At 39.5% G+C, this 11,783-nt stretch overlaps 1 protein-coding gene across 1 annotated transcript; it reads left to right on the top strand.

Moving 5' to 3' along the window:
* Positions 1-239: 239 nt before the first annotated feature.
* On the top strand, positions 240-10,142 carry LOC123077561 (ubiquitin carboxyl-terminal hydrolase 14). The gene is made up of 19 exons (XM_044499846.1): positions 240-493; positions 604-781; positions 1,509-1,621; positions 1,707-2,043; positions 2,771-2,865; positions 4,059-4,192; positions 4,274-4,330; positions 4,444-4,521; positions 4,994-5,048; positions 6,410-6,490; positions 6,828-7,026; positions 7,110-7,167; positions 7,259-7,381; positions 8,001-8,089; positions 8,305-8,394; positions 8,483-8,656; positions 8,760-8,884; positions 9,062-9,188; positions 9,657-10,142. The coding sequence occupies exons 1-19, from the start codon at positions 398-400 to the stop codon at positions 9,833-9,835; spliced, it is 2,388 nt and encodes a 795-aa protein (XP_044355781.1). The 5' UTR covers positions 240-397; the 3' UTR covers positions 9,836-10,142.
* Positions 10,143-11,783: the final 1,641 nt, after the last annotated feature.

Genomic DNA, 11,783 nt, shown 5'->3' with positions numbered 1-11,783 from the left:
TGGTGTCCAAATACTTTCCCTCTGTAAAGTAGTGATCTAAATACTATTATATTTCTTTACAGATATAGTATTCATTATCCGTTGGAGATGCTCTTACTAATATGCCAAGTTGAAAAAAACAGAGTATTGTTTCTTTACGTTGTTATAGAATTTATAGAATCAGCTTCCGCAAAAAAAAAAAAAAAGAACCAGAATGTTCCAAAAAGAAAGATGATTAGAATCAGAATTGTATAGGTCCACAACGCAGAGTCGGTTTAACTTAACCCCTACCACTTCTTCTCAAGTTCCCCTCTTCCAAACCAAATTTCGTGTCTAATCTCGTCGCCTCGCCGTCCCCCACGCCCCCAAAACCCTAGACGCAACCCGGCTCCGCCGTCGCCCGCCGCGGCCCGCGGCCATGGATCTCCTCCGCGCGAACCTCCACAAGGTCCGCATCCCGGAGCCCACCAACCGCATCCACAAGGACGAGTGCTGCGTCTCCTTCGACACCCCGGTAAGCCGCCCGCCCCCCTCCCTCCCTCCCTCCCTCTCCACGCCCCTCCTCGATTGCGGCCGCTAGGGTCTGATGCTAATTGCCTATCTCCGTGCCTGTGCGCGTCGCAGAGGTCGGAGGGCGGGCTGTACGTGGACATGAACTCGTTCCTGGGGTTCGGGAGGGAGCACGTGGCGTGGAACTTCGAGAAGTCGGAGAACCCCGTGTACCTCCACATCGTGCAGCGCCGGAAGCCGGAGCCAGACGAGACGGATCGCCCGCTGAAGAAGCCAACCCTGCTCGCCATCGGTATGACAGACTTTGTTGCTCATTGAATCGCGTGTTTGTATCGCCTCCTACTTGTATTCGTTCATGGCCTGTCGCCTATGTGAATACCATGCTTTGATTGACAACGCAACTGCCTCTGTTAATAATGATAATGGGCAAAACACCACCACCATTATCTCTGGATTCACACCAGTGTGTTATTCTGGAGCAGTTTCGACGTGTAGAATAGTGTGCGAGGTACACGCGATATGATATTTCGTTGCAGCTTATGATTACAAGTGCTTTACTGTGGTTGTGCTAGCATTGGCTTGTTTTGTTTGATTAAGACCTCCTGTGATATGAATTTTGGATTTGCAAGGCGGCCCTGCTCAGTTTAGTGTAAGAAAGCTTGTGTTTCGGTATTGTTTCTGTTTTGCTGAACCCTGCCTTGCAGCACTTCTGTGCTATTTGATTGCTTTCTTTGGTCGTAGTCTTGTAGTCTGTAGAATGGCATAAACATTAGAAATTTATTTTAGATTGTAATGTAAAGTGTCTCTGTTGGTTGATTGTTAGTTTGGCGACACATTCTGTGGTGACTGTGTGTGCCAGTTTTGTGATGAGACTTGTCTATATATTTGGATCTTCAGAATAAAGTTTTGAGCTCACACTAGGGGTCTCCTGTTCCCAATTTCTTGCCAGTTTAAGTTTTTGCCATTTCAATCAATTACCATCTTCACTAATACTTTTTCTTCTTCTTCCTAATTGATAGGCGTGGAGGGAGGTTTTGGTGAACAAGAACCTGAATACGATGTGACTTACGAAATCGTTATTTTGCCTGAATTTGTATCTCTCCCATTTCCATCAGTTGACTTGCCAGAGAAGGTAATTTTCTGGTTGTATAAGATTGAAGCTGTCATGTGCATACTTAGTTTAGTTCTTTACTCTACTACAAACTACAAATATGCAGGTTAGGCTCGCAGTTGATAAAGTTATACTTGCGGAGAGTGCTGATAGAAAGCAACAACTGGCTTCTTGGGTGGCTGACAAGAAAATTATCAGTGCACATGCTATGGATCTGCAACAACTAGACAATGGTGTTATTGTGCCCCCTACCGGGTGGAAGTGTAGCAAGTGTGACAAAACTGAGAATCTCTGGTTAAATTTAACTGATGGTATGATCCTCTGTGGGAGGTGGGTCTGGGATGGAACTGGTGGAAATAATCATGCTGTTGAACACTACCAGCAGACTAAATATCCTTTAGCGGTGAAGCTTGGAACAATTACTGCTGATTTGGAAGGAGCAGGTAATGCTACACTTAAACTTTTGCATATTTGGGCTTGCTCATTTTTATTATTTACTGCTATATATACCTCATCTTCCGGTGACAATACATTTGTCATCGTGTCAAACATGCAATCACAAATTTTGATCTCCAGGTCGGTCATATGAAAATTATACAATCAAGTAGGTTTGGCATAAATGTGCTTTTGGAATGACTGTTATGACCTTTATAGAAATTTAGTTAGAGAAGAAGATGGTTAAAGTTGCATTCGTAGGCATATAAAAAGTTCAAAAAAAAACTTGAATGAGTATTTTCCAACCGGTAGCAAAGATACATCGTTTTAGTTGGTGTCCAATAGTTTCTGATTGTTCTTTGAAACCCTTCCGATGTATCCTTTAGATACAGGGTTCATATACGTACCACATAGCCTATTATCTTTATTTAGTAGTATATACGTTTCCTTTTGTAATTTCTTGCCTTTAGAAAGTTACTGCCTGCATACCCTCTTATGTATACTCCCTCCGGCCGAAAAAGCTTGTCCCTCAAATGGATGTATCTAACACCAAGTTAGTGCTAGATACATCCATTTGAGAAACAAGCTTGTGACAAGCTTTTTCGGACGGAGGGAGTACTTGAGAGCATTATTGATGCAAGCTTTTCCTTAAGATAAACCGGGCATGAGAGATTGCTTTTGCTATTTATTCCGTATTAAAGTACCTATTCATACCTTCTTTTTGTGACAGCTCAGACGTTTACTCATACCCGGAAGATGATAGCGTCGAAGATCCAATATTAGCTCAGCACTTGTCGCATTTTGGTATTGATTTTTCTTCACTCCAAAAGGTGAGTTGTCATCTTTTTGTAATGGCACCTATCTGGGACAATTTAGCTCTACATTCTTTGGATTTTTACTACTCTTCTAAAAGACGGTTCAAATCAAATTGATTCGTTCACAGCAAACATACTATCTGACCGTTGATTGCAGATTTACAGAACTGTTATTTTCAGTCGAATTATTTTCTTTTCGGCGTCGATCAGTTTTTTGACTCTCCGATTCTCCTCTTTCAGTGCAGGTTACTTTTCAGTTTTTTTGGATTTTGGTTAATGAACTTTCCAGTAGGTGGTTTTGGTACCTAATTCTTTGTTTATTAACTCTTGGTAATAGACTTTGGCGTGGATGGTGGTTTTTGGTTGTATAGTTGAATTCTGTTTTTGTTTTGTTTCTCTCATTTTTCCCTTTTTGCTTTTATGTTTTTGTTTGTTGCTAGTTCCATCAAGTGCATATTCGGATGTTAGTAGTTTTAACATTTCGACAGTAATGGAGTTATAGTATATATTACATGTAATCTGATGTTCAGAAAGTGTAAGTTACAAAAATATGGCAACTATAAAGTTATAAACTCACTTGTTCTCTGACTAATTTTTGGTGAAAGGTGATAAATCACGTAGACTGGCTTTTTGTTGTGTTTTTGGTACAAATTCTTTATCTAGAACACGTAACAACACATTATACTTGTCTTGTAAGCTCTGAAAAGCAAGGCTCTAATGAGCTTCTGAAATCATGTAAAATGGGTTTTAATTGATAATGCCACGAGTCATTTGTATGATGCAAAAATTTGATTGATAACGAATTGAGAATCAGTCAATTTGATAGTGCAATGTGTCATTATTTGTTTTTGCAAAATTTTGATTGATACCAAATGGGAAATCAGTGAGCTGTCAAGTAGAAAATCCCTAGATTTGTTGTACTAAATGTCAAGTGCCAATCCAGATTAGAACTATAAAAATTCAGGGAATTATATCAAAGAGCATTGCGGGATTGATCCTTTAACAAATGTTAGGATATTGCCTGGTTTGATTTTTAACTACGACAGTTCATCTTGCTCTAGGAATTATTATAATTGGCCAACCAAGTGATCAGTGTCTATGGTAATTTTATAGACAAACAAAAAGTTGGTACAATTGGTGGTCCATTGGTGTATATAATTCATTTATTGCCATTCCTTTATGCGTGGTTTTCTTTTCTTTGTGTGCAGACTGAGATGACTACTGCTGAAAGAGAACTTGACCACAACACTAATTTTGATTGGAATAGAATACAAGAAAGTGGCAAAGATGCCGAACCTTTATATGGGCCTGGCTATACTGGCCTTGTAAACCTTGGAAATAGGTATCACGGTTTGTCTGTATGAGATCATTTTCTTTTCTTATAACTTGCGTATAGTAAGACGCATCTTTTCTCCTTTTGCAGTTGCTACATGGCTTCAGTAATGCAAGTTATGTTTTCAACCCATCCCTTTATATCACGGTTGGTTCTACTTCCTCTTGATATTTTGTGACCTCTTATATATTGTTGCACCCCGACCCTCTTTTCACCTCAAGTAGCATTTGCTCTTCCATTTATTCATTTAATTGTTTCAGGTACTTTGAGAAGCAGAGCTTGAAAGCTGTGTTTGCAATTTCTCAAGCTGATCCAACGTTGGACTTAAACATGCAAATGTAAGTTTTCACGGATGACCTATGTGTGTGTTTGTTGAATGTGCCGCTATTGTTAGGTAATTGTTTTCACAGTTTGGTTATCTTTTAATGCTAAATGCAATCTTGACTGTAAAAGTTGTTTGGCCATGTATTTCCCTTTGTTGAAAACATCATATTCCTACAGTTAGATTGCTACCATCATACGGAATTACTGGTTAGCCATTTTTTTCTTCTGCTGACACTTGTTGGCAATTTGAAAACTCTTCATGTTCACCTGAGTGTGGTGTTAGTTAAGGAATCACTAGTGTAAGTTGATAGCAATGTTAAATCAATCATGCATCATGCTGTAGAAAGAGAACTGCATACTTGTAAGAATTTATCATTGGCGTGATATTTGTTTTATGTTTAACTTAGAAGGGTAAGCGATTTATGTTGTTGTGCAAGAACTTAATCTAAATATCCATGTCCTTGTACTCTCCACTCTCTTTTTTAGGACAAAGTTGGCGCATGGTATGCTCTCTGGTAAATATTCTGCACCCAGTCAAGAGGTAGTATTTTGTTATATATTTATCTTTTATTGTTTATAGCTGCCCATTACAATTCATATTCATGTGGACTGTGGGCTGAGGATTCAGTCTTGAGTAGACTAGCTTTTGCGCGATGCATGGGTGGTGCTCTCTTTGATTTCTCACGTAGTAGGTCTTTTATGTGAGTGGTGATTTTATTTGAACGGATAGAGTGATAGGCAAACCATGTTGACATGTTAAATTGGTTAGTCTGGATAAAATATCTGGAATTGCATGTTAATTAACATCCGCCAACCTCTTTGTTATGAATCACATTTAATGAAAGGAATGGAGCTTTGAGCTCTTTTTAACTGTGCTACTCTGAGCTTCTTGATGAGCACATCATCAACTGAGAAAGTGTTGCATAGGCATAGCAATGGTCATGCGTTATCTTTGTTCCATATCCTATATACATAAGAAGTTGATCCCCACTATTCTATTTATCTCAACATGCACACATGCCACCTCATCAAAGGCCCACCACTACATGCATGAGAAAAAGTTTTCCATTATTAGTTGATCTCATGCACACCTTTCACCTCACCCACACATGCCACCTCATCAAAGGTCCACTCAAAATGCATGAAAAAAGTTTTCCATTACGTTATGCCACTTATATTCAAAATATTTTCTGACCACACAATAATCAAATACCCCCTCCGTCCCAAAATAAGTGCCTCAACTTTATACGAACTTTGTCCCAAAATAAGTGTCTCAATCTTAATACAACTTTGTACTAAAGTTCATATAAAGTTGAGGCACTTATTTTGAGATGGAGGGCTTACAATATATAATATTTATTTTTAGCTTTAGTTCATATATTATTAATTCAACTATGGAAACTTCATACAATCAAATCACTGAAATATATTCCAATCGATTCCCGCAGCAACGCGCGGGGTATTCTCTAGTTAAATGGGTGGAGCTTCCGAGGGACAAATATCCTGTTGTCCTATCTTATACAAATATACGATTGCAGGTTTATGAGTTCTTTTTGTAATTCCAAATATGTTTGTACTCTACTACTACTCCATCCCATAATATAAGACGTTTTTGCAAGCTGTTTTAGCTTGCAAAAAAGTCCTATATATGGGATGGAGGGAGTACTTTTTTACCCTTTTTTTAGCAATACAAAGTGCTGGGAGTACCAACCACCCAGTACGATCATACTTTTGTGTTAGTCTAACGTTCTGGGTTGCTGATCTGTACTGCGCTATAAGTTGTACTCCCTCCGTTCCAAAATAGATGACCCAACTGTTATGGTTATTTAGTGCCAGAGCTTTACAAATACCATGAACCTACTTTTGTGTTGATACAACTAGTGTTCTATGGGTAATTTACAGGGACAAGAAGGAATACGTCCCCGTATGTTTAAGTCAGTAATTGCAGCAAGTCATCCTGAATTTTCCAGTATGAGACAACAGGTAAACCTTTTTATGCCTATATTGACCAAACACATCTCTCCCCCTTTTCTTTAATTTATTTATTGATCTTTTGGTGAAGTGAAGTATCCTTTTACTTTTAATTTCCTTATCTATTTTGTGACATTTTTATCTTTACTTTACCTTCTATTTTTATCCTATTATTCCACCAAATAGCGGACTCTCTAAAGTACTTGTGTTGTGTGTGTGTGTGTGGGGGGGGGGTGTATCAGGATAACCTAGCATGCCAAGAGCTCAGGCGTAGAGAATTTTTTTCCTCCATAGTTTTGAGTATTACTAGGTTCTTAACTTTCATTATATTATTTATTGTTCTTTACAGGATGCCCTTGAGTTCTACCATCATCTTATTGACAAAGTTGAGCAGGCAAACCCTGGAAACCATGAGTTAAATCCTTGTACCGGCTTCAAGTTCATCATTGAGGAGCGGGTTCAGTGCCCCTCTGGGAAAGTTTCTTACAATCAACATTGTGACAACTTTCTTACTTTGAGCATACCATTGCATGAAGCGACTAACAAAGGTGGCTTTGAAAAGTTGTTGTTCTTTTGTTTCTTGTATAGAATCTAATGTACTATAGAACCTTGACATTTTTGGGGCGTGCAGAGCAGCTAGAAGCGTTCCATGAGAAGAAAGCAGCAATGGACTTGGATGGAAAGGAAGTGTAAGTCACTCATATTTCCTGCAGTCTCAACTGCATAGCAAGTATTTGTCTTATTCTTCTGCATCACTTTGTTTCCATCATTCCATGGCAGGTCTAAGGAGGAAATCGTGAGGCCAAGAGTCCCACTGGAGGCATGCTTAGCAAGTTTTTCAGGCGGAGAGGAAGTGCCTGAGTTTTACAGCACTGCATTAAATTCAAAGACGACAGCAATTAAGTATGCCCATCCTGAAATCTATAATCTTTACAACTACAACAAAGTCTTTAGTACCAAACAAGTTGGGGTAGGCTAGAGCTGAAACCCATAAAAATCTTGCAACCAACAAAATCTTATCAAAGTTCTCATGCACGTGCACAAACTGCAGCACTTAATTCTGTTGGTGCTCTTTCTTATCCCATTGTCCATGCGTGCGCAGTTAATATATTTTATTGATATTCTGATGGAGCAGGCCAGTCTTTTTTTGGGAACACTTAGGCTCAGTTAGCGGTTGCCAAACTGTGCTTATTTATCTGTTTTAGAAAATTTGCCTCAAAAGTATCAAAAGCAGGTCAAACAAACACTAAAATAGGATAAAGCTGTTTGGGCCAAATGAGATTATCATTGTCATAATCCCCACCGTAGTGACAGACACAGCCGATTAACTTGAATTTGTGGTACTCGTTATATTCTTATTAATGGAGTATTTGTCATTAATCATGACAGTTTACATGTTTATAATTATATAATTATTTAATATTTCTGTCAAGTAATTGTTAAGAACTGGGATATTGCTTTTGCCAAAATATTTTTCATTTCTCATGATTACTTGTAATAACGAGTATACATTTCATTGAAGGACTACTGGCCTTAAAACTTTTCCTGATTACCTGGTGCTTCAGATGCGTAAGTTTGTAATGGGAGAAGGATGGGTGCCAAAGAAACTTGGTAATATTCCCTACTCTTGTCATAATTTCGAATTGGTAGATGTCATATGTTACTCGATTTGAGTAAGTTCTCAATGGCTTGCCTGAAATTTAGGAATAAGTGATGATTTGGGGGTGCTCGTATCCCTGATCTGCACAATTTTTTCATTTGGTTTAGATGATTTAATAAGTCCATATTTGGATGTCTTGAGCCTTGACATTTTATTTCCCTCCCAGATGTTTATATTGACGTGCCGGATATAATCGATATCTCGCACATGCGCAGCAATGGTGTACAGCCTGGGGAAGAGCTACTGCCTGAAGGAGGTTTGTTTGTCCGCTGTTAGTTTTTTTTCCTTCTAAACGTGTTCTCTATTACCCCCTTCTTTGATGACTTGGCAATACCATCTTCCAGCTTCTTGTGGCAACAAAGCTGAACCTGCTCGTCCTGTTGCCGACGAGGATATTGTATCCCAGCTTGCAAACATCGGGTTCAATTACTTTGCCTGTCAGAAAGCTGCTATTAATACATCAAATGCAGGACTTGAGGAGGCAATGAATTGGCTCCTCTCACACACGCAGGATCCAGGTTGGCATGCAGATGCAATGGGTTACATTGTTAAATGTTTTTTTTTCATTATGAAATGATGAGTTCTAGCTGTGATAGTTGAAACTGTTGTCTACTTATGCAGATATTAATGAGCCGATATCTCAAGATCCAATGCCTGCAGAAGACACTATTGATGAAGCAAGTCTTCAAACTCTTGTTTCCTTTGGCTTTCCAGAAGATGTTTCCCGAATGGCCTTGAAAGCTTCCGTAAGAATCTCTTTTATGGTTACTTCCTTTGAATGGATGATTATGTTTATTTTAATTATCATTTGTACGAAAATAATAGACAGCAATATTGGCCTTCTTTTGGAAAGTTGGCGCTTGCCTATTTGTATATCATCCTCTCATTTTCCTTTATACTCTTTCTGTGTTGTGTATTATTAGGGTGGAAATATTGAGAGAGCCACGGAGTGGGTTTTCAGCCACCCTGAAGCATCTAGCTCTGTATCTGCTGACTCTTCAACAAACAATGTAAAAGATGACGACTCGCACATATCAGATGGAAGTGGCAGTAAGTTTCTCAAACACTCGCGTCTGCCTTTATTTTGCGCATGATCTGATGCAATTGATTAACAGTACTGGGTTACAACCTAATGTCATTGCTGCAAGTAAATAACTATTGTTTGCCTGTGTCCCCATCACGCCTCCCCAATCTCTGGCAAATTATTATTGTGCAATAGTTTTAAATAGGGCACTTAGTCAACAGTTTCTCCCTCCCCTCTTAAGAAATATGCCTGTTTGTGGTGGTGTTTGGATGAGCTAATTCTGCAAGTGCTATTGTTCGTCTTCTGTTTCATACTTGTTCAATGGAGTTTCAATCTGTACAACGCCCAAAAGTATATCTGTATACGACTCGGTGACTTTCATCTCCCAAACTGGCCTGTCTTGTGTGTGAACACATTGGCCTCAATATTTTTCATAATTTAGTCGATCACGTTACGCCTGAAGCTCAGCTAACATATATTTATGCTTTTTCTAGGATACAAGCTGATGGCATTTGTGAGCCACATGGGAACCTCTACACACTGTGGGCACTATGTCGCCCATATCCTCAAAGATGGGAGGTGGACGATCTTCAATGACAATAAGGTTGCTGCATCGGTCGACCTGCCCAAGGACATGGGATACCTCTATTTCTTTCAGAGGATAAGCAGTTAGAGCAGAAGATGAAGTCGTAGTTCATGCATGCATATCATCCAGGAGCATGGCGGATGCTCGAAGGACTATTGCAAATCTGACTTGAAGCGACCACTTCGCCACATCCTGACGTGCTGGTCTTAGGCTGATCACGTGGGATACCGCTTTGTTGGTTCAGACGTTATATGCATTGGCAACTTCCTTTACGTTTATGCTTAGTACCATGTGACACTGTTCATGCAAAGTGAATGGTTGTGTTTGGAGTCGTACAATCTGTCAGCGTTCCGTTGGTTTCTTACTTTCTTATAGTTGGAATTTTATTCGAGCATTGTTGTGTACTTATCTCATGGTACAATTTGACTGCCACGACTCAAAAGCAGGCCAATTAACGATTAGTTCTCTGCACGTGCGATTTAGATTTAGCTTAACGATACTTGAAACGGTACTGCTCAGGAAAATGATCTGAAGGTGATTTGATCTATGTTTCACGGCAAGCATACGTAGTTGTAGTGAACATATTACAATTGTGTATCAAATAATTGTTGCATATGTTAATAGTGCACCCCACGCTATCTAGCTTGCATCTAAAAGGTATTTCAATTTAATATAAGATATTTTTTGGCATTGTCATACATTATTTAGTCTTACGAAAAGTTAGATAGCGTGCATCTAGTAGGTACTCTTAACTTAATGTAAGATGTATATAGACATGTTCTAGTGTGTTTCTTTACTCATTTTAGTCTGTATGTTTAGTCTATATTAAAATATTTTAAATGACTTATTATAGTGAACAGAGGGAGTAAAACAGAGCATCCACTATTAGTAAAAGGCACATCCATTTATTTTGGGCTAAACGAAAACATTTTGTCATAGTATAGGTATACTTTTCCAAAATGCATAGGTGAACATGGCGCCACGCGAGGTCTTTATCTCACCATCCATTTCTCTCAGATTTGTATCGTATTCATACCATAACCAGTGCATATCACATATATTGAATATTCCTCCTTGCAGTATTGGATCTGTATTCCACAAAACAATCAATGCATAAGGGGCCACATGCTTAACAAACGTGACCCAACTCATTTACTAGGAGCAGACCTCATTTACTAGGCACAGGTTGGGAACGTTAACTGCATTTGAAGGCTGCACCACCATCTCTCTCCATCTAGCGTTGTTGAAGTTGGAAAGTGAGATATTTTAGTGTCATCACATGTACAATACACGCGTATGTGATAGCTACATGCAGCCGGTCGGCTACTCACCACCGTACGTTGCCCCTCCTGATGTTCAATACCCCGTTGATGCAGTGCGATATCCCCACCCTAGTCGTTGGTTGCTACCAACGTCCCCGTTGCTTCATGCGCACACGCGATTGCCCTAGCTTGTTGCTAACCACTCGACGTTGATTTTCAATGTACAATACCTCGTTGCTATATATGCACACGCGATATCCCCCACATGCTTGCTAGCATTAACTCTTGATGTCATATCCCCATCCGCTTGCTAGCCATCATATGATGCCTCTTGATGTAATATTCCCCATCCGATTGCTATCCATCAGATGATGCCTATTGATGTACAACACCTTTTTTTTAAATACAATACCCGGATGTACAATTTTCTTTGAACAAACGAGGGTTTCCCCTTCGATTTTTATTAAAGAAACCACCGTGACCAACGGAACCGAGTACAGTAGCGAACCAAGTTTTTTACAAGTTCAACAACATCTAAGGACTGAGCAGGAATAAGAACCGAAAACTACTGAAGAAACTAGAGGCAACACGAAAGACTATGCTATTACAACTCAAAAGCAGCATCGAACAGTCTGAATAAGCTAAGGAAAGGTGAACATAAATTCTTCTTTTCCCTCCACCCTTCACTCCTGCAGTCGTAGCACTCCGAAGCGCCACCCCTGAGCCGTCCTGTAAATTTCACTTGCAACTTGCTCGATGAGTCTTGCCCCCCA

The sequence above is a fragment of the Triticum aestivum genome, chromosome 3D (genome assembly GCF_018294505.1).
Source record: "Triticum aestivum cultivar Chinese Spring chromosome 3D, IWGSC CS RefSeq v2.1, whole genome shotgun sequence".
Classification (NCBI taxonomy): Eukaryota; Viridiplantae; Streptophyta; class Magnoliopsida; order Poales; family Poaceae; genus Triticum; species Triticum aestivum.
This window is presented reverse-complemented; position numbering and strand designations above follow the sequence as displayed.